This window comes from Haliotis asinina, chromosome 3, assembly GCF_037392515.1.
Source record: "Haliotis asinina isolate JCU_RB_2024 chromosome 3, JCU_Hal_asi_v2, whole genome shotgun sequence".
Classification (NCBI taxonomy): domain Eukaryota; kingdom Metazoa; phylum Mollusca; class Gastropoda; order Lepetellida; family Haliotidae; genus Haliotis; species Haliotis asinina.
The window spans coordinates 18,609,803-18,634,058 of record NC_090282.1 but is presented as its reverse complement, the minus strand read 5'-3'; the positions used below and the strand labels follow the sequence as shown (position 1 = coordinate 18,634,058).

The window sequence follows — 24,256 nt, the reverse complement described above, 5'->3', positions numbered from 1 at the left end:
ATTTTGATGATGTACCTGTGATGAACATGCTCACAGAAGCCAAAATATTTTTTTGCGGTGTGTATAAGTGCTTTTAATGTAACTACAATATGATGTGACTTAGCAAAAAGAGCTAAGCACACCCAGTATTTCAGTGAACAGGCACAAATTGCAAATTGTGGGTGCAAAGGAGGAATGGACATTTATATCTAAGAGCAGCCAACTGACTGGCAAATTCAAAAGCGTAATTTCTTGACAGAAGGTCAAGTATTGTCAAACAAGTAAAGTTGATAAAAACCCTGAGTCTAGAAGTAGCAGAATGCAGGACAACAATTCTTGACCATGTGGGTCTTTATCTAACATGACATGACAAGCTGACCAATTTCAACATCGTTGGTGGATATCTGACTGGTCAGTGGTATGATATTATAACTGGACATCCTGTCATTGTTCCAGTTGCTAGAATTGTGAACAAAAATAGTGATTTGCCAGATGATGATGCTAGATCACACTGGGTCCAGCATGTCTTTCATGAACTCGCAGGAGAAGGCACAGAGACACTGGACATAAAGACCCCTGACACATTTACAATACAGCATCTGTGGATGTTCTCAGTAAGACAGTCTACAACAGGGATCTGTCAGTGTGGCCTAGTTTTGGTGACCCTTCAGGTGGAATGTCAAAAACACCAGGGCAACCATGCGGCAAGTTAATCATCAGTCTGCTGTCAAGGTGTCATGTATGTATTGCTATACATGGTGGACAGCCTGATAATGATCTACATGCCAAAAACAATTTCACTAACATTTATCACCATCACACCTTCATTATGATTTCATCAGTTCATTTACAGTAGGTCAGTAACATCTCATCGCCTAACTCTTCAGTAACTTGTCAAGGTCATTAAGCTGATACATGTCATACACAATCTATGATGCTGATGCTTCAATTCCAGGGAATTCCTATAAACAAGAACCACAATATTTAAACAATTATAATAATAACATGATATGAGACTGTCTCATGCGTTACCATAGTGGACGTATGTTCCTTACATTACTATTATTATTACCATGGATATTGGATAACTCACTGGCTCATTCTCATCTGTCTGGGGAGTCCAAGCAGTCTGTGAGGTACCCCTTTCCTAGTAGTGATCAGTATTCCTGTCTGTGTTGTGTACAGGACCAGACAATCCAGTGATCAACATCATGAGCATCATTCTATGCATATGGGATACACATCATCATAACCCAATTGCATAGAATGATGCAAATAATGTTGATCACTGGACTGTCTGGTCCTGACTTGATTATTTACAGACTGCACCCATATTTTAAGAAATTGCTGAGCATGGTGTTAAACAATAAACCAACCTGTTTTTTATGTGTATCTTACTTTACAGTTTACTTACTTTTATCTCCTCTGAAAACAGACAGACATGGCAATAAATCCATCAAGAAAACATATCATACACTAACAACATTAGGTCCAAGAGCTTGACAAAGGAAGTCTAAGATGTAGGTGGGTTAGAGTTACAAGACAACAGACGGGAAGAGATGGGTTTTTTTAAAGTATATGCTGTAATGTGTGAGTTTAGACTTTAATCTGCTTTTAGCAATATTCCAGCAAAATCACAATGAGGGACACCAGGAATGGACATCACACATCGAACCCATGTGGGGAACTGGATCCGTGTCTTCCGCATCACAAGTGAATACTTTAACCACGAGGCTATCCCACGGCCCCATAATATGCTGTGGGATCTCTTTCAGAAACCTCTTTTGAGAATCCTCACCTTTAAACTTTCATACAATCTGTCTACATTATTTAACCACAGACCTAAACCATTTGCAGACCCAATTTGTGACACATGACATAATCACAAAGTTTGGAATGGATAATAAACAGATTCTCCACTACATTCTCAATCAAACACTCTCCAGATCTGAAGATATAGATAATAAGTCATTATCCACACCAAATTACACATATCCCTTGAAACAAGTACAAAATACATAAATCAACCTCATGCATGGAATTTAAATTCTTCCACAAAAGCAATCCCACCTAATACACAGAGAAAGGTATGAAATGGTCTGTGTGAACATCAAGGTTTGGGGGAAATCTGCTTTGACTGAAATGGCTTCATTCTGACTTTGATCTGATTTTCAATATTGGACCCTTGATTCAATCCTTTTCAATTCGATTCTTCGTACAAGTGAAAACATCACATTTCATTTTACTAACGAAATCAGCAAATTTAGCCTGAAATCCATCGTCAACTTGGTCATGTCTACTTACAATTCTCACAGGATAATTAGCCTGGCATGATCCAATCATGTTTTGCCTTATTTGAACACTCAAAACTGCTTGAGTTGGGAGTAATAATGTTCTGGCTGCATGGAAATAATTTAATTTCGGTATTCAAACATCGAATTGAAATAGTACTATTGGTCATCGAAAATCAAAACTAAGGTGTCAGATTCGATTTTCGATGAATCGAACCGATTTGTTGCGGGCAGTAGTATGTCTGAATGATAAGTTACTGAAGCAGAAGGGACGGGCAGCAGGAGAGGGAACACATCAGTAGCATGTCTAGCCTACTGCTACATGTTCCATCTGCTTTGTTGTTGACTTCAGAGTGTTCACCGCCACAAGCAAGCATCTCGGAGATAAGCACTGCAACACAGAGCTGCATTGTACCACATGCTAGCCGCAGTATCACAGAATGCTGTAAACATTCCACACAAACCTTAATGCAATAAATCCACTGATTAGTTTGTCAAAGGACACTCTGCAACCATTACAGGCTGTAGTGAAACAACAGCTGGATCCCTCTGGATACAATGAACATTATACCACCTGGAAAAAACCCAGTCTTGATGATGTGCCTGATCTTGTTCTGGAGCACGACTAAATTATCACTTACCACTGAAAAAAAACAATAAAGGGAGCAATGAAATATCTCCATATCATGAGGCTTTCCTTCAGAATTGATGAAAAGAAGACAACAGCATCTGACGTGAAGGCAATCAGTTGTTAAAAAACAAGTTATTATTTCATATCATCTTGATCATGTTTATGAGAACATAACGGTGATAAGGGTAGACGACAAACAGTATCTGACAAAGAAATCTGTGTAAAAAACACCAAGTTTGTTTTATGTAAAATGTTTATGAGAATATGCTGGGGATCTGATCGACAAGAAAGTCGTAATGCTACATAAGATAGTTAATATTTACAGCACATCAGCAATCTTTCAGCTGCAGTGAGGAGTCTGACTGGCACATCTAGCTTAAATGCTTCATACAGTTTAAAGTTTAACTTTGAGCTGAAAGGGTTTCTGTATCTCTGGCAAAACAATTTCTGTGCTGAGGCAGCATAGCTTCATTTATGTGGTCTGCTTGACTTTTTTGCATATGCCCTTGGAGTTGCGACCTATCACCTACACACATGACTGAGAAGGCAATATTTATGATACCAGGGAAGTTCAACTTCATCAAAGAAAGCCAGTAACTAGTAACAGTAACCAGAACGTTGGAATGAATGGGCATGGCTTCAGAAATACATGGCAAGATATGGTGTTCAAAATTTGAGGATCTTCTATCAATGACCCAGAAAAATGACCTTGATCACCATGAAATCTAGCTGACTGATGCTATGAACAGCCAGTGAAATTTGCACCTAAAATTCAATGAGGAGAGAGTAAGTTAAAAAGTTTAAACTTACAGGTAAGCACTGCTACAAAAGAATGAAAACCAAAGAAGTAATAAAACAGAAAGATTTGTTAAGAGTCTTTAGTGTTTTGTATACATGTACTCCGCTTTCATTACTCCTTTTGTCCCTGTTCATGATTTGTAAACAGGAGGCTAGATTTATATGTGGCAGTAAGGCATTGAAAGTTATTAATGTCAGAGGAAAGGGAGTGAAATAAGGAGTGTCTTACATATGAATATCTACTACAAGACACGAAATACCTTCTTCATCCTCAAGGACAGAGCACTGATTACAGAGACAGTACTCAAAACTTTCTTTTACCCAGTTTAGTTTTTAGCCAATGACCACTCAGTTTTGTGAAGCTGATACAGCGTTTTCTTTCATCTTCCAACGCTGCATGTATGAGTCAAATTTAATTTCTGGTTTAAATTGTCTCTATGTTCTTAGTTTGTTCTTTGAATTTAATGTATCTTGAACAGATGAATGGAACATGTCTGTAAATTTCAACTGGAAATCCTTATTAATCATTATCAGTAAACAATATAATTATACTTTCTTTCTTGTGGCAAATTCTTGCAATGCACTGCATCTTCATTGAATGAGCTGAACTCTCACAGCTAGTGCTTCGATCCCAGTTTGGACATGAATGTTCTCTCATCTTCAACTCATGGCTGGCAAGGGCCCTTGAAGCACCCAACCATTCGCTGGCCTCTAATTATGGTTGCCAATGAAACATAAACACCAAGGGTAAACACAGGTCCGCCAAATGGTCAAGGTGATGACCATCAACTGGCCATGAAGAGCTTCAACAATGACAGCCATGCACATGAATCATGCCAGTCTCGCCTGACATTCTTGGCGATGTTCTTACCACAGCCTTCTCAGCATAAATAAACAGTCTCTGTTAAATGACAGAGTGGGAAGGTGCAGACATCCGCAGCAATTACACGGGCCAGGGAAACAGCATACAAACACAAACACTGGCCACGTCTGTAGCTTCACTGATAAGATGAGTATCAGCGGAACCAAGGGATCCTGTGTCTTCCTTAACTGGTTCAGCATCACACTTAATTTGCTGTGCATCACCCCTCAGTGCAATCTCACATCTTTAATGATATTTTTCCATTGGGGATGATATTGGAACATAAACAAATATTATTGAAAATGCTGTCATTTTTGTTTGTTTATAACTGTATCACTTTTGTGTCAATAAACATTTTAACTTTTAAGGAGGGTTAACTTTTTGTATCTTAATTGAATCTCATTTTACTGTTTGCTCATGGTATCAATTCCAGTTGTACAATAGGCATTATACAGGAAGTTTACAGATATTACACGTAGCTGTTCACTGATACTGTAAAGATAGAATAACATGCAATCATAAATAATCAGAAAAAGTTTGACACCCAAATTAACCTTGTTTCCATATCAGCACCACCCCCCCAGCTATGCTAACTTCCATGACAATGTTTGATTAACAGAAGCAGCATTCATGGAACCGGTATAGACAAAACAAAATTCTGAAAATGAAAACTTCATTTTTTGTCTTCTAAAATTTGATGTTATGTTGGGACAGAGAAGGCTTTGATAACAGGAATTGTTATTTTTTAAAAAAAAAACACCCAAAAACAAAAACAAAATAAAAAAACAAACAAACAACTTCAAAAGTTAACAAAGGAATGATGTCACAGCGACTGAAACATTTACAAAATTGCAAAGCTTGATGACATAAACACAAGCTCACAACAAATTGTCCCTTGAGCCTAAGATTTATCAAGACAGGTGACATGGGGCTTAATATTGCAGGTGCATGTGTATGCACATATGAAACTGGATAGACTTGCACAATGACTTGAAATGATAATTTCTGAAAAGAAAATTAACAGACTGGGGTACTGGAACTGTTTGCTTATCTAGACTTGCCTCTTTAATAGATAAAATTACTATACCTGCATAAAGGCTGATCGCTTAGTAAGCCTTAGACAAGAGACTGGAGTAATGGCAGTTTTGTGGCGTTTTGCAACATAACATAAATACTCTATGCAGATACACTATAGTAACGAAAAGCTGACAAGTCCTCCTTTCAACATCTTAATGCCCAGTACAAGGCAGGGCAACCGCAAGTACATACTATAAGGCCTTTAGGTTTGATGCAGATCAGAAACTCCCAACCTGGTGACAGATACTCTACCAACTAGATCACACAGATCATTTTAATCACACTAATGAGGTCAGTGATTCAATTTGACATAAGTACCATTCAAATTGGTGAGAAAGTTCAAAACACCAAGTGCTATTATCTGTAGTGTTATCGAGGAAGTTTTTGAACCACTTCAAGCATTCTTACTTTGAACAATTTAACTTAATTGTTCTGGTAATTAAAATCAAAGCTGGCTGGTCAAAGAAAGATTGTTAACATATCTGAAAGTGGTTCTGTATAGAGTTATTTCAGCTACTTTGTAGGATACTTTACTCAACTTCTAAGACTAGCTACATTTTTCTTACATATTTTCGGCATTTACCTAGAATTCCCAAATATGTACACTTGGCAGACAAACTGAACCAAAAGCTTGAACATCAGGGTTATCTAAGTGCTTCATTCAGTTGTAAAAATTGTGCAACTAACCACTGCAGTCTCCGGTTGCTCATTGGACAAGTTGTCAGTGTATTCCAGTGACCTCTGTAGAGTCATTACATTAATGGCAACACTTACACATCTGCATGACCTTCTGGTTTACTGGCATTATTTAAAAAAAAAAAGAAAGAAAAAAGAACATTATTTAAGCCCAAACTTGAATTAATAGATCTGACATTTTTTGCTTAACAGCCTTAGATTTACTCATTTTAAATTACAACTATGTTTTCTTTACTGATATTTGCTTCAGACTTAGGTCAAAATATCCATCTCAGGTGTAGTTATATCCCTGTATTTATTAACTGTTCAGGAAAGGGTTGTTGGGACAAAACACTGCTGTCACAAAGCCCATTATCTTCACTCACAGATACAGGTGACATAGCGCTGAGATCACTGAGAAATGGGATAGCTGTATGTAATTCACTCACTGAAATATACTGAACAGCAAAAGAAATGCAACTCTAGCATTTTATGAAGTTTTTAAATTGATGACATAAACATGAATGTTTACTTTTTATGAGATTTCATTTATCTGAAAATTGTGTTTCTTTTGCTGTTCAGTATAATACCACTGTTTACACTCGCCTATTAATTTGGATGCAGTTGTTTCATTTTTCAGTTGTCATGCTTTGCTGCTCACTCAAAGAGCAATTACTTGGAGGTTATCCTCGATATAATCTCTGGTTGAACTCATAACAGTAATTGGACAAAAAAAACCCACAGCAGTCATGAACTGATCTAAATTTTCTGTGTCATTATCAGTAATCAGTTGGGTAATGATACCTCATCATAAATTAAAGCTGCAATCATCAGCAATCACACATCTCTAAATAGAACTTGTCATCAGAAACATGAGATATGACATGATCATGACGGTATTGAACAAAAACTTGGAAATTGAAATACTATTCATATCTGAATGACATAATATTTCCATTAAATAGTGCAAAAGCATTAAATATATGAAAAATGAATCCAGATGTTTGTCAAAGCTCCTTTTTCGCACACAAGATCTTTTGCTGTTTATGGCTCTTCAGGTGCACACTTTGGTTTTTTATTTTTCTGTTTATTTTTGGTTTACCCCATTTATGCTGGTCAGAAAATAATGAAACCTGGGTAAGGCAATCCGATGGTCAGTATCATGAGCATCCGTCTACACACCTGCGACATGATGACATGTGTCAACCAAGTCTGTGAGTCTGACAACCCGATCCTGTTAGTCGCTTCTAACAACAAGCATTGATCAAATCTGAAGGCCAATTCTAATCCGAATGTTCACGGGTCTTCAAGTGTAATAATATGTTATTCCACTCTCAGGAGTTATTAAAGCACTTGGCCTATGAAAACAACCATAATATTCCTCCTATGTCACAGCAGTCTGTCAGTAAAGGGATGCTGGTAAACCAATGGCTGACAGCATAATCAATATTTTACACAGTCAAGGTCAGATGACATAGATTCAACCCCAGGACACACTGGAAAGGCATCTTCTTCTACTGTCTCATGCATTCTAATTCCCATTCTACTTTGTTAAATACGCTTAAAATCATAACTTTGCTTTAGCACACGATCCAAAAATATGTGATGCTATAAATAGGTATCTAATCTAATTACATGAGTAAAAGAACATATGTATGAAGTTACAGGTAAGACACATAGATATGCTGACTTTCTTTGATTTAAGCAGTAAAAAGGTCCAAGGTACATGGACAAAAACAGGAATGGATAAGCATGGGGTACTACTGGTCCCACAGTTTGTAGTTATGTAGGACAACAGTTGCAAGGCAACATCTTGGGAAGGAAGATACCTCACACAGATATCCAGTGGAGATAAGAAAACATTCCGGACTGAAACCTAAGTGCATGTTCTCTGCACTCAAATGAAACAAAACAAAATCCAGTAAAACATTCCCTAAGATCTGTAGCCAAAATAATCCTGCAAAAAAGTTAATATAAGAAGTGGCTGATAAGTTAAGACTGACAAAACATATCTGTGAAAGTCCAAAGCCCTTACAAGATGAAACCAGATTCAAAACATTCATTATAGCTCAAACCCAGATCCGTCACCATCCCTATTTGAAATGAAAACCTTGTCAACGTAAATCAGCATTTCGTAAGGATATCTCAACATTGCGCATTTAACAAGTACAACTTTTTCCTACTTTGCAAACAGTGCTAGCTTCCTGCACAGACTCCTCAACGTGTGTGGCCCAGCTCCCTGTTCCCATTAAAACATTCTCGTCTTAATGATAGAAGAAGGAACTGTTTAAATAACGAGACATGTTACACTATTCAGAAATTGATAAGTTCTGATAGCTTTTTCTCTCACTGTTTAGACCAAATGGGAAGCAGTAATTTTTGCACAACTGCTAAACTAATAAACAAGCGAATGTGTATGCGTAACACTATAGTACGCAGGTATTTGCCTTGAACACAGATGATGTAACTATTCGCGTTAAATAGCCATGACTAAATGGAAACTGACAGCCTGTTTTTCTCGCTTCACTTTACTGAGAGGGATGATCTCATCTGTGGAAGCGAGGAAACATAGGAATGAATAGCACATATTTGGTTTTTAGAATGAATTTTTTTTCACAAGAGTCACTTCATGATTAACCTTGTAAAATATGTATTTCTTGCACTAGTTTGCACATTGCATAAATATCGACTGTAATGCATGTCAGGGTATCCTGTAGAACTGGGGCTGGAAACAGCCTGTGAATGCATTATGTGAAATGCAATACTTTGTACTGAGTTGGTGCCAGGCTGGCAGATGTTGGGACAAGTTGTGTGGTATAAGGGAGATAACTCTATTTCTCCTTTGCTGCTTGGCACTGTTGCTATTCATTTTACAGCGATAAAGAAAAAAAACAGGTTCTACTCTCCTGAAATTATTGAAAAAAAAAAAAAAACTAATGGAAAAGGCAATCTTCTTAACACACCTGTGTTGATTGCTATTAATTCTATGGCCAATTCTTGACAAGTGATCAATGAGAAAATTCTTTTGCTGTCACTGTAAGTGACATCAAGTGCTTCACACATTGTACTTACTGATGCTGGAATCAAGATTTGGTGTTTGATGTGGCAGGCAAACATCCCAGTCACGACAAATGTCAGTAATTACACTTACCATCTTCTCCTGAGCTGCTTTCTCACTGACTTCAGGATCGGTGTGTGAGGGCCCAAAGAACATGGCCTGTTCCTTGTTGTATGTGAACTCCACACCATCGGATTGGGACAAGAAGTGGCCAAAGTGGCGCAGACAGGTGATCCGAAGAAATGTCTGGCAACAAATACACAATATGTCATTGCTTCAAACCAAAATGTCTTACACCGTACCTAGGTTTGTGTACTGTCCAAAAAACTATTGCAACATATAGTAAGGCATGTATATGAATCCTGCCGTGTGCTGTAATGCGAGCTAAAGTGTTGAACAGTGACTGAGATTAAGAAAAATGCAGATCTTACTTTCATTTTACTGAAGTAATCATCACAATGTCAAAGTCAACCGTGTCAGTCATGGTTACAGGGGAGATAATACTACGAGAAAAAAAAATCATTTCCGAGTTTCTACTGTTTCGTTAGTCAATTTGAAAGGGAAATATTTCATGATGAATTTCTGAGAAAATCCAGGCTAAATGATCCAAATAATAAAGAAAGTTGCTTTAAATTATTTACTGTTTGACACCAGCCAGGAATGAGCTTACCTCTTGAATCTCACTGAGCTGTCCCCGGTGTTTGGAGGTGAAGTCAATGGTGGCCTGGATGTCGGCCAGGGCGGAGAAGCCAGACAGGTTGATGTCCTCTCTGAGAGGGAACAATTGAAACCAGTTTGGTGCGCTACTGTCCGTTAGCCGCATCTTTAATTCATCAGACCATATCTGATCTGTGGAACAAAAATACATTGAGAAAATACATACAGAACAAACACTCTGCCTCTGACATCTATTCATTCCTGTTTGTAAAATGGATCCTTTGGGCTTATCTGTGAAAAGAGAGGGTCAAAGAAATGTTTCTCATCATTTCCAATGAGTGAATGAATTAAATTTTACACCATATTCGGCAATATTACAGCCATATGGTGCAGTCTGTAAATAATCGAGTCGGGACCAGAAAATCCAGTGATCAACAGAATAAGCATCAAGCTATTCAAAAGCTTGGACAAAAGAGTGTGTCTGCTCACACCTGCACCCCACATTTGGATCCACCTATGATGCTTGTGGACACTCTTGATGTCTGGTGCACACAAGACACCTTCAGTGAGTTGTCCAACTTTAATATTCTTAAGCATTCTAATCCTTTTGAATGAACAAAAGTATTATCAACTGATAGTACACTCACCATGGCTGATCAGTTCTTTTTCCTGAGGCAGAAAGTTGAGCAGAACTGACAGTCTGCACCACAAGGACTGGGAGCTCTGAAAAAACATCAATCTCATCACCTATACATCGTACATAAATTGTCATAATCTTACACACAATATGCAGTCAACCATGTCACTGATCCTGAGTACCCAATTTTACCTTGATGACATATAAAAAGCAAACCCTAATGTTTTCATTTCAGGGCCAGGAACAAATCATACACAAATTCACTGCTGATATCATATTATTTTTGGTTCATCACTTCAGTCTAATATATTATGATAGCAGAAAAACTGAACACAAAGTTTGCTACGCGGAAGAATGCCCACACTGAAGGTCAAGGTGAACCTTGGAATGTCATCCATTCGTTCACCATCCTTATCATAGCAATCTTTGCGTTCAGTTTTCTGCTATCATAAATCAATGTAAAAGTTAGTAAGTTTGTGAAGATTCTTTCTGGATAACACCTTCTTTATTATATATGATGTGATATTTCTGTATGGATTCATATACCTTTGTCAATGAAGAGTCTTTTAAGATTCCAATCAAACAGATAGAGTTTGTGAAATTCGTTGAGCAAAGATCAGTTTGAGAAAGGAGAAACTGGGGATTCAAATACATACAAGTATTGACAATATTAATTTTCTAAAACAGGTTTTTTCATCTTGCGATGCCATCCTTAGATTAGTTAGAAGCAAAGGTCTATTTCTTTGTCCCAGTGGCGTACCTGAGCACAAGTGTTAATGATGGTGGAGTGGCACTGCATCCAGTCACACATCACCTTGACAGTGGACAGAAGACCCTCTGTCTGGATAACCTCAATCACCCGCTGTAGTCTCAGACGCTCAGCCTCCACCCTTACAAACAATGTACAAATCAAAGTATGCACATTTTGGTCTCTCTGCTTAGCACAGTATTGTTTCATTCCCATATTTCTTAGTACCTGGTGAAGCAACAACTGCGTATGTTGAGGCAAAGCCATCAGATCAAAAACCGTATGCTCCCAATGCAAATTAACTCATTCAAGACATGAAATGAGAGTTCAGCTGGTGTCATAAAATTGCACAATTTTATATTTTAACATAAAATTTTGAAAAGAGACTTTGACACATTTGGTTGTTTGTTTGTTGATTAACACCACACTCAGCAATATCCCAGCTATACGATGTTAATTTGTAAATAATCAAGTCTTGATCAGATAACCCAGTTATCAGTATCATGAGCACAAAGCCTTGCAATTCAGATTTAGTGACATTATCCACCTTTTATGACAAGCATGGGCTTCTGAAGTTCAGTTCTTACATGCATCTTCTTCGGTACACTTTGATAGAGCAGGTGTTAATGTATACTTATCACTTCAACATTGTTGAAGCTTGATGTACACATGGTGTAGGGAAAACACATCTCTGTACATTAAACAGCGAATGCTATGTTTCTTTGGACATGTTGGAGGGCTGTCATTTCCAGCTGGATAGTGGTAGGTACTGGTCTGACTTTCATATTGGAATTCATTACAATGACAATCCACACACTACATTTCATAATAAAATGCATTCCTTTCATTGCCAATTGGTGTTCAACCACTAGAAATAATACAAATGAGTTTCAATGACCCATTACTGGACTTCCTTGGTGCATATTACAATTCCAGTGTCGAATGGATTTTGTTGAATGTTATTATGGTCACAAACATTAAGCTGGCCATGGAGAGTTTCACCATTTTCATCCAAGAATCAGATGCTAATTTCTAAACGTAATCTTACTTGTCATTGTAGCTATCACAGGAATTGTCATCATCAGCCTCAATCTCAGTCTCAGTGAGTCCAGATGGATCTGAAAGTTGATAACATCAGCTCCAATATTGAAAATAAACATTCAATGCATTGAATACGACACTTTTTATGGAAAACTTCTTCTTCCTAACATTACCAAGGTGTTTGTTGTCAATGATAGGCTGCACAATTATTCCAGTTTATTGATAATGTTTTTGAGAAACAATCTTTGTTAATTCACGTGGAGTAAAAGATCTTGTTCCATAGATCATCACTAGATAAGCTAGATCATGTTTTGATCAGTTGAGAGCTATTTGAACATACTGCATACATTACTTGCCCCAACTACTGACCATTGACTTTTATCAAATGCTACATGGAACAGCACTACTGTACCTGTGTCTGTGGGACAGGCACTGAGTTCGGTGTCAGTCTCGATCTGGAAATTGACCAGCTTGTTGGTGATATCTGCCACATGATGAGCTTCCTTGGATGACAGGAAACCTGCAGACAGTCAAAAGCCTAGTAGTAGACAGAACCTGTCTAGTAGACAAGAGTCATGTAGTCCCCAGTCAGGCTGTCAACAGATACTTTCTAGCAGTCAACAGACGCAAGTCTAGTAGTTAACGGCATCTGTCTAGCAGTAAACAGACACAAGTCTAGTAGTCAACAGTGGCAAAATACCCTTCATGAATATGTCTGCTAATTATGATGACAATATGTCAATGTTTTGATGAGCATATGGTGGAGTGGAAGGAGAGCACTGTAAGGTTTTACAGTTCTGCTACGCAAAAGAACACTACCACCAAATTCAGTCAAGGTTGAGCTTATTGACATGGAAATGCAAACAATATTTTATTCAGGAATCCAAAGCTACCAAAAGGCACCACTACACCATAATACCTATCTTTGTGCCAAGCTTTGCAAGGAAATAGGGAACAGTTTTAAAGTTCGGCTGCAGAAAAGAGCACAACCACCATGTCATGGAAACAACAAAAAATAAAATTCACACACTGGTGTAACCCCAAAAGGCACATCTAGGGATCATGGTGAACATGAGTACCAAGTTTGATAAAACTAAAGTTTGGGAGATCTTAACCTGAAAAGATGACATCCTCAAAGCCACAGCCTTGTTTGCAGTCATGTTTGCATGGAAACCACAAAAAAATAAAATTAAAGTTTGGGTCTAATCCCCAAAAAGCACATCTATGGATCATCCTTGATAGGTGTACCAAGTCTGATGAAGCTAGGATGTATAGTTTGGACAATCTGTGCCAGACAAGATGACATCCTCATCATCATGCACTTTGTCGTTGTGGGAGATAACAAGTCTAGTAGTCAACGGACACAATTCTGACAGTCAACAGACACAAGCCTAGTAGACAACAGACATCGAGCAAGTAGTCAACTGACAACAGTCTGGGGTCCACAGATCATAGTACAGTCGGCAACATAAAATTCAAGTCAGCACTCCTGAAGACCACTGATGACAGTCTAGTAGTAAACAGCGTGTGAGTGAATTTAGATTTACATGCACTCAACAATATTCCAAACATATGGTGGCAGTCTGTGAATAATTGAGTCTGGACCAGAGAAAGCTGTCAAGAGAATGAAGTCTGGTAGTAAACAGATAACAGTCTAGGAGTAAACAGACAGCAGACTAGTAGTAAACAGTCAGCAGTCTAGTGGCAAACAGATAGCATCCTTGTAGTCCATGATGTCAACCCAAAAAGTGAGCCTGATAACCCAATCCTGTTGGATGCATGGGTTTCTGGAGACAAATTCTAATCTCAGAAGGGAAGAGGCATTACATTTGCAATACAGTATCATGAAATGAAGTTCTGACATCAAATGATTCAAATAAACAAATGTAAGAACTATAAGGTATGATATTTATTTATTTGTAGATATCATATTCTGGCATCTTATGTGTTATTATATATAGTCAGACACCTTGATTCACCCAGGTTCTCTGAGGAGACACACTGTCTATTGGACTACAACACTGGATAATGTTACTTTCCAGATATGATATCATTGTATCATGTATCATTAAAACTGTCATTCAGTCACAGTTGCGAACATAGAAATGTTGACAAAGATGCTCAAACTACCTGGTGGAACTGGAACGTCTTTCCTGCCTTGTATAACATCTTTACAGTTCTCATAAGCTGCAATGTCTGCCTGGTACTGTTTGGTGTTAAGCAGATCGAGATTGAGGTCCTGCCCAAGGAAAGTCATTGACGAGGAAAACAACTCAGATGACAATGTCACTAGATTCTGATTTCCCATCAGTTCTGACCAATTGCCATTCTCTTGGGCCATTTTCACAGATGACCCTGAACTCAGTTGCAACTTGGACCGATTGTTGCCATGAGTTGAGGCAAAGCCAGTCTTCAGCTCCTGACTTTCCATCAAGGAATCAGAGAGATCCGAGTCAGAGTCATTGTCAAAGTATGTGGCTAGATCATCATCAGAATCTTCAGAGACAATATCCTCTTCCATGTGCTCACCACCTGTAAAGAACACATGGACACAGATATTGATGGATGCTCATGCTATGAGTCACTGAGTACTGTTTTAATTGTGAATGAGTTAGTAGCACAGACTGTAGAGTCATAAACTATTTGTGGCACAGGAATACCAGCAAAGGCTATCAAGTGAGTGAGCCAGTTTTGTTTTATGCTGCACTCTGCAATATTCAAGTTACAAGGCAGTGGTCTGTAAATAGCAAATGGCCATCAAACTATCCAGAGGTCAGCAGCATGAGATATTATGATATGTGTCAACCAACTCTGACCACCTGACCTGTAAGTCACCTCATACAACAAGCATGGGTTACTGAAGATTTTCACGAGTACCAGTTTAACCTTTAACAATTTGTTACCTTTTCCCAACATCACTGAGTCACTTAGTTTTGCCGTTGAGTAAAAAAATCTGTACATCCTCACCTTCACTGAGATCAGAATCTTCGGACAAGTCTGACATGTCACTACTATCGCTATGGTGACGTCGTCTACGTCGCCGCAAGTTGCGGAGACGTGATTGCTTGTGCTTCTGAAATCAGAAGATTTTCCTTTCTCTCATGACCAAGGGATAATGGTTGGCACAAAGCACTTTCTATACAGCTTTTGGCTGACATAAGTGACACAGGAACAAGAAGTGTGTGTTGGGTGTCCTTTGTGTCACTTCCTATCAGTTTTGAAAAAATGGCTACCAGAGTGTTCACATGAATAAGAAGAGCTTTATTCATTTGAAAGCAAGCCATTTTAGAGTATTTGATGCTCAGAAAATCATTTTGTAGCTGATGGTGTTTTAAATATCATGTTGTTAAAGGACACCAGTGTTACACCATTGTGTGTATTGCATAGTTGGTAACACATGTTTATCAGTATCTTACAAAGAACGGTCCTCATTAACTTTCCAGAGCACCAAACAATCAGAATTAGATACATCCTTCACAAATTTCCATAGTTGTTGTGCATAAATGTACTGACACCTGACAGAGGAAACACTTGTATTATCATGTATGTATTGCTTGATTCCTTGAAATTTAAATCAAGTGTGACTGACTTTAACAGTACTTAACTGTTTATGATGTATTTGAAATTAGATAATGTACATTGCTAATATACTGGTCATTCTCCATAACACTGATCTGTAGAACTTACTACCTTTGGTTTATTGCCTTCCTCCTGAGTCAGCATATTGCTTTTGTCAACACTGTTGCTTCTGTGGTCAGTGTCATGACTGGACATCTCATCCCGTTCTGTGTCTGAGGTGGATGAGTAGTTGTGGTCATCGTGGGGGAGAGCTGCGGGAAGGACAGCAGTGACCATACAAAGGTAGTGACATTTTATCTCACTAGTGTCAGAAAAATGTTGATTGTTGAATGTTCAGTGTTGATGAATGTTTACCCCTGAATATATGTAATATTCTTAGAAACTAATAAATCCATTCAAACTGAAAAAGAGCCCCAGTGAGTTGGGAGATTTCTGGGGAAATATAAACTCACTTCAGTTGGGGCTTTTGCACTGCAGGGAGGGCGAGGCAGTATGGAAAATAAAGTGGTTCGGGGACTGTGGGACAGCCTATGGTTCCCCTGGCCTTGCCAGCTTTCTGAAGAGTTTCTGAATCTAGTGACTCAAACTTATTAACACGCTAGTTATGAGAATCTCATCTTCAGTGTCTAATTTGGAACACTGCTCATACTAACCCTACATATATTCTGTGGAAGTGAAAACGTGTTTTACATCATGTGACACAGTATTACTCTTACATAGTGACATGCATGCTTGTGTGAGTTTGGTTGAACTAGTCCAGACTTGTGCCTGGTTTATACTACTAGTCTACTGAGATACCACATCACAGTATGGAAATCCTACTAAGAAACAGCATACTGACTTTAAGCCAACCAGTCTTTTCTTTTTTATTATTATTATGTATTATAGGATATTTACACAGTGCACACATCCATGAAACTAGTACATGCTAAAGGCTCTGATATTTTAACTTTTTATATGCGCCCTTTCAGCTGAACAGCAATCTGGGTAACAATCAGAACAGGAATTTCATTTAGTATGACCATTGACATGGCCTGGGGATTGAACCATCAACATTCAGTCCTAACAGCTCTGTCCGCTAGAGCACAGAAGAGTCTAATTCGTTCGGGATCTTTGTTTGAATTGTTAGAGCAAGGAACAAGTCTGTGAATATGGTCAGGGACGGAGACCATGAGCACTGATCAACACAACTGGGATACGATGACACATGCCAACTATGTCAGCAAGCCTGATCACCTGATCCCACTAATTGCCTCTTATGACAAGCATGGGTTACTGAAGGCCAATAATCCAACCCCGACCTTCGTGGGTAGATCTTTGTTTGAACTGCTAAAGCAAGGAACAAGTGTGGTAGTGACTTTGTTTCTAAACATATATTCTGGGGGTATACATATATGAAACTCAGGTTTGTCTTTTCCATTATTTACAGGTTAAGGGGATACAATGACAAAAGACTTAACACTGACTGTATCATAATCTGTTCAGAGTATCTAAGGGGATACAATGACAAAAGACTTAACACTGACTGTATCACAATCTGTTCAGAGTATCTAAATGGACTGATTGCTAAACATTCTAACAATTCCATAAAAGGAAAATACAGTACAAGAAAGGCTACTTACCTGCTATGGACTTGTGCGACTCTAACAGCTTATTGGGATGTTCCTTCTCATACAGCACCCCCTGTAGTCTGTTGGTTACATGGTTCAGTATGTGCGAGAAGAGCGCAAGAAGAAAGGCAATGGCAGCTGTCACTTGGGGTGAGCCTATATAGGGGGATGACACAAAATACTAATTAAGTTTAAATCAAATAATACATAGATGTCAGTTTCATATCTTTAGGAGTGAGTGAGTGAGTGAGTGTGTGTCCTGCTATTAGCAACATTCCAGCAACATGGCAAGGAACACCAGAAATGGCCTTAACACACAGCCCCCAGGTCTTGGTTGTGACAAGTGAACGTTTTAACCACCAGACTACCCCACTACCTCTTTATTCTAAGGATAAGAAGGTTTAAAAAATCGCTTTTAGAATACTGCAAGTACCCTGCTGACACCCTTGAAATTGTTTACCAGTTGTCAGCATTGAGCCACTTTCAACAACACTATGGTGGGGGACACCATATATGAGGCTTCACACATTGTACCCATGCGGGGAAATGAAACCCAGTTCTTCAGCATGATAAGTGGATGTTTTAACCATGAAACTACTCCACTGTTCCCAGTCAAATGTGAAGAAAAAATTACACTGCCATCCTTCAAAAACATAATGACCTGGCCTACACCTGACCAAAACACATGGCTTACAAGTAGTATTGATGTTCACACACACTACAGTATTACAAAAATGGGCAGTGCACTCATATCTCCTCCCAGCCTCTATTGATGCATACATCCATGTTGCCTCTGAGTCCAACTTTCACATTTCCATCTTGCTCTACTGGGTAACCATTAACTGCAGTTCTTGTGGAAAACCACTGGACTTAAACTTGCTACTTTTGGACTGTTAACTGAGCTAATCTACTTCCACACTTTTAAACTAGGCAAGTCTAGACAGTACAATGTCAAAAATAACCCCAAATTCAATCCTGTTTCCAAATTAGCTTTGGTCACCATGTTTAGCTATTCTAAAATATAAAAATTCTTCTTGTATCTAGCCTTACTGAAAGCACAGTCAAACATTAACAAAGGTTATTACAACATAAGTGCTCATACATTTCCTCTGCAGGAGATGGATGGTGCTGAGACACATGACGACGATTTTGAAGACTATGTCGTCGTCCAGGTAATGGGGATCGTCTATGGCAGGGTCAACAGCCTCGTAGTTCTCTGCCATTGAGCTGGGCTCGTAGAACATGCATAGGTTGAAGTCATGAAGCGTAGCCTGACATACAGACTGCATCAAGGTCGTGTCATTGCTGGAATATATACAAGGATGATAACTATTCCAAGTTCAACTGCTGCTTCTGACAACTGTTTTACTCTTTGGCTATACAGTCGAGCCCCGTTTATCCGAACACTTGTGTTTTTATTGAAATTGTCCGGATTTTTTTGGATATCTGAATCATGGGCCATATGTACAAAGAAACGTACAAAGAAACGCACATAGCAGGCATCAGACATTGTCTTTATTGATTACACATAAACAAATATCAGTCCATACAATGTCTCTACTTGTTCATGCAATTATGCTCGCTTGAAGAAATCAATCATAGCCTTTTGCACTGGCTGTATTGAAAAGCGCGAGGACTTTCGCCAGTCAATTCGTCAGTGTTGACATTCACAGGAACATTGGCAGTAACAGTCACAGTTGCAACTTGTGCACAGGATCTTAGTACATCACTAAGTTCTGACAAGGCCATGTCTTCTTGTGGGTCCTCATTTGATTGGATAATACCCACATGACGAAAGCAGCTAGCAACTGTCTTTTTGCTAACAGCTGTCTAGGCTTGCTTGATCATCCCGATTAATTAATCATAGTGACCCACAAACTGACATGCCTCTCTCACTCTTCAAAGACTGCTGACTTCTTTGTTACGTCACGTGAGGCCCTCGGTAGTTGAGTGTGTAGACATACAGGTGCTCAACCATCAGGATATATCAGACAAAAATGTAATTTTCTGAATAAAATTGATATTTTATCCTTATCCTGACCCGTGCTAATTGCTTATCTCCTCTTCCCTGGTGAAGGTAGTGGAACATCTGAAATCATTTGAAGTTCCCTTCTAGAAAGAAGAGGACATAAAATAAGCTCACCCATGTGTAGCCTCCCTTTTCCTGCGCAATAGGCTACGTGACTGGCCATGCCTCTCCTTGTATATCACCCGACACGTGAATATAGGAATTCAGCGTGCCTGTGCAGGGCGGCTGGGAGGGCTTTTGTCATGAGTCAGGATAAGTATAAAATATCGATTTTATTCAGAAAATTACATATTTTTCCGTATGCTAATTGCTTACAGAATCCGACAGAAACGGCGGTGAGTCAGGCCACGGTGGATTCTGCTGGCTGTCAAAATTACTTCCAATGATCATCCCCCCTCCTCCAAACGGGAACTTGTAATGGTGATAATATGGTCCTGCTCTTCTAATATTCATTATAGATTCTGGGGGATCACATCCAGTCGAACTTATCTTCAGCTGAAGGTTTCCCTGACTGGAATGTGTGACATCGAAACTAACTAGCATCCTGCTAGTTTCTGATCCAACTAATTGTCAAGATATTGTAATCAAGACTAGTTGCGACCCTTCTTCATGTACAAGTATCTTCATTACAAGTACAGGGTCATGATCACTCATGCTAGTCTGTTTAAGACGTGTGCATGGACTTTCCATCATTATACTCCGCAGAGCGTCTGGCTTCCACAAGTCACGCGTGAGTGAACTCAGCGCCTTCGTAGAACTGTTTGTTGTTGAGCAACAATAAGAATTCCAAACTGATGAATGCCAGAGACGTCCTCCGTGGCTATGTCTCGTAGGTAGTGGTTGGCAAACACCGTGTTTGACTTCCCAAAGCAGCCCTCCATTATAGTTCATAGCAAGCAATTCCCATGCAGTGCTAGTGTAGAGGCCAAAGCTATGACTTCATGTGGGTTGGAGGCTCGCGGAGGTTCCAATCCTGCTGCTTTATTGGCTCTCAGTGTAACAGCTCTGATCCACACTTGAGATAGTGTTGCAGGATACTTCCGTAAATGTCTCAGTAGATATAAGGATAAACAGGCGCTTCAAACGTTGCCTTCTAGACTTGGTACGTGCGATGTATATCTTCAATGATATGACTGGACATAATGATAAATCTTGAATATCAAGGGGTCCAGGGATTGAAGATAGTGTCGGTATGTGGAATTGTCAAACCAGTTGACCTGGCAGTTGATTTCTCACAAGAAAATCCCATTGCAGACCCAGATGAGCTGTCTGATGATGACTTGCTGCATCAAAACTCATGTAGTTGAAGTCTAGAGCATGAATTTCTGACATTCGTGTAGCTGTAGGAAAGGCAAGTAAAAATAGCGTCTTTTGAGTTAGCAGCTCAAGTGAGGTCCGATCAAGCGGCTCGTATCCATCACTTGTGAGATGATACGTTCCACACATTCCACACAGTCGGAACACAGATGGGTAGCTGTGTGCCTGTTTCATGTGGGGATGGACGAGAAGATTTTCCCAATCTGGTAGTTGTAGTGTTGGTTGTCCTAACTCCTCTATGAGTGCTGGAAACCAATGTCTCTTTGGCTAGTAAGGTGCGACCAAAGTTAGTCGTAGCCTCCTGATCTGTTTTATTTTCTCGATGCAGTATCCACTCTGTTGGTGATGGACAAACAGGACGAGATAAGGCGTCTGCCATGATGTTGCAGACTCTTGGTATGTGACATACTATTCTTTGGAGAATTAGACTGTTGACCATGTTGCAGAGTTGAGATGCCAGGTGTAGTAGAGATCGCAATCTCATTGACTCTTGCTTGTTTATGTAGAAAGCCACTGGTGAGTTGTCTGTGTGGATCATCAGTAGCTTGTCTTTCAGTGTTGTCGACCAACATGCATCACCACTTTCACCTCCAACTGGTTGATGGGACGAGCAATCTTCCTTCTTTCTGATTCCTGCTGCAACCTCGTTGTTTAGATGGGCACCTCAACCTTTGAGAGACGTGTCTACAAAGAGATGGTTGTTGAATGCCGACTGTAACTTATGAGTTTCTGTGCAGGCCCTCCACTGGGGAGTCCACCAAAGCGGGTATTATCTCAGATGTCCAGCATCGTAAACCGCTGAAGACTTGAAACCGTGACTCGGGAATCACTGTCGTAGACGTAGCAGTAGGAGTCTTCACCTGGTCATGTCCTGAGCTGACGTGAGCAGACCGAGTAGACATCGTCACTGATGTAGTGGTAACGGAGAGAGTAGAACTTGTTCTGACATCGGCTTGACCTTTGACCCACCGAACCTCTGGGACAGCAATATATTTCAACGCAGCGATGAATCCAATCCCAAGGAATTTAGATTCACATATCATCCGAGCTGAGTTGGTAGCCTGATAGTGAAGTCAACCTGTAGACTGAGTTGATGATGATCTTGTATGCTGTGAAGACACATCATTCTTCGTCTTCAGATCCTCAGCCCTGCTAATTATGAGCGAGTTGACATGCGAAGGGAGTCTATTTATAGCAGAAACTGTCATTCATTACTGCATATCTCCTGATAGGCAACGCTGGATCTGCTGTTAGAAGACCTCTATGCCGTCTGAAGAAATGATGCTGTAGATTGCTAATCTAGTGTGTAATCAACATCTTTCCATCGTTGCAAGTGTGGAAGTTTAACGCAGACGACTTCCTGACACTGGGGCAATAACATCACATTCTGTGCAGGGCATTGTCTCTCGGGGACCAATCAGATTGAAGACATGACGTCAGCAGCAGGGCGTTGTCTTTCTGGGACCAATCAGGTTGTAGATGTGACGTCACCAGTGTAGCAGTCAACTGATCATTGTGAAATCTTGTTCAAACGGTGATACCCTTTCTAGGACACAGGCTTGTCTGTAACCCTGCTGTTTGGCAAGCACGTGTCTAGATGAGTAAAGCGCACAAAAATGACTTAAGCCACTTGAAGCTGATGTAGACAGACTGTGTTCAAGGTAGATGTGTCGGAATTCTTTCCCTGAAAATAATACCGTCATCTCTTGTGATCATAGGTGTATTTTGCAGTGGTATCTTATAGTCGTCTCGAAGAATCTTCGTGATGTATTCACTGTTGAGAATTACCCACTTGAGACGGTTGTATGGGACTGGTTGAAGGCTACACATTTTATTTTACATCCGCTTCTTTCTAGAAGGGAACCTCAAGGGATTTCCACTACCCTTGCCTGGGAAGAGGAGATAAGCAATTAGCATGAGTCAGGATAAGGAAAAATAATGCACATTATTTGTGTCTTGCATGTGAAAATGACCGTACGGTTACGGAAAACGGATTTCTGGATAGGTGAGTAATTTTACAATGTTGTGAATTCGTTTTAAGGAATTTTCGTTTGGAAGGCGAGTTTTCTGGATATCTGAGGTTCAGATAAACGGGGCACGACTGTAAAAGAAAACATTTATCTCACACTGGTCTGTTACTTTCTGTCAGCCGACAAATTCTAAAGAAACAAAAATGACATAAATGAGGCAAAACATAACTAATCCTATGAAAACCAAACTTTTCATTTTATTCAAAGAAATAATAAAAAACAAGTTTTTTAACTAGACAAAACCAAAATATTAGATAAACAAGTGTTTGTTCCCAACCACTAGAGGAGAATGAAACATATCATATTTACTAGTTTTTATCTTTTGGTCACAAAGAAGACTACCTTTTGTAAACTAGTTTTTAGGCATGGTCACTTCTAACAGGGACAATCTAGAACAGTAATAGGTCACAGATTTGTGACCTTGACCTTATCTTCAAGGTCACCCAAATTGACTGGTGTGTGCAGAATCCCTCAATATAGGCCATCATCAAATTTGAAGATATGAGGTACAACAGAGCAAGAAAAGAGACATACACTTTTACACCAACCGTATAAAATATATATATGGCACTTATCATTGCCTACCAGTTGTATCAAGGTAATACTACTCAAGTTAGTTTTTGCATTCAGAGAACTATGAGAGGGGTATATCATCACTGGGCAGCATATATCCTTATAACCCATTGGGTATGGGTAGTATGTGGGGCTTAATGAACCTGTGAACAATGTATTGGTAAAATCATGTCAGCTCAGCACGATGTTGGAGGCAACCTTGACGTGATGCATGTCACAAATAAGTCATTTTCCACAACTCAATAACGACAAACTATAAATCTTCAATGGAGAAGATCTTAGACTCTAACTTATGATCAAAGAATTTTGGCAGGCTTAAACCAGTGTTCACAAATTGTGTTTCAAAGTAATACGACATAGGTCCGGTAAATTTCAGATGTCTGTCTGACCCACCCAAAATTCACAGCACATACAGAATAAAAATTAAATACATATTTCAGATATAACATTTATCATAACTGGCACTGAAGTTTTAAAACCAGCAAACACGTGTGACATGTCATATACAACAAGTTTAATCAGAGTCATTGTGAAACCTACAGTCAGACATTGGGGTCGATAGGTTGCAGACTTCCATCAGACCAATAGATTTGTCACTATACCATACAACCTGCACAAAAATTGCTGACAAATATGAAGTGTGGGTCACCAGAACTAATTCGCA

At 39.3% G+C, this 24,256-nt stretch overlaps 1 protein-coding gene across 1 annotated transcript in view; it reads right to left on the bottom strand.

Annotated features, from left to right (window-relative positions):
• The window catches only part of LOC137277604 (nonsense-mediated mRNA decay factor SMG5-like), a 67,571-nt gene that overhangs the window by 28,053 nt on the left and 15,262 nt on the right, over positions 1-24,256 (bottom strand). The window contains exons 10-20 of the mRNA XM_067809410.1: positions 18,746-18,948; positions 17,656-17,799; positions 16,145-16,284; positions 15,422-15,527; positions 14,585-14,986; positions 12,867-12,974; positions 12,462-12,531; positions 11,426-11,555; positions 10,676-10,751; positions 10,042-10,220; positions 9,465-9,617 (exon numbers count right to left, since the gene is read on the bottom strand). Coding sequence (XP_067665511.1) covers positions 9,465-9,617; positions 10,042-10,220; positions 10,676-10,751; positions 11,426-11,555; positions 12,462-12,531; positions 12,867-12,974; positions 14,585-14,986; positions 15,422-15,527; positions 16,145-16,284; positions 17,656-17,799; positions 18,746-18,948 — 1,711 coding nt within the window. The remainder of the gene's footprint in view (positions 1-9,464; positions 9,618-10,041; positions 10,221-10,675; positions 10,752-11,425; positions 11,556-12,461; positions 12,532-12,866; positions 12,975-14,584; positions 14,987-15,421; positions 15,528-16,144; positions 16,285-17,655; positions 17,800-18,745; positions 18,949-24,256) is intronic.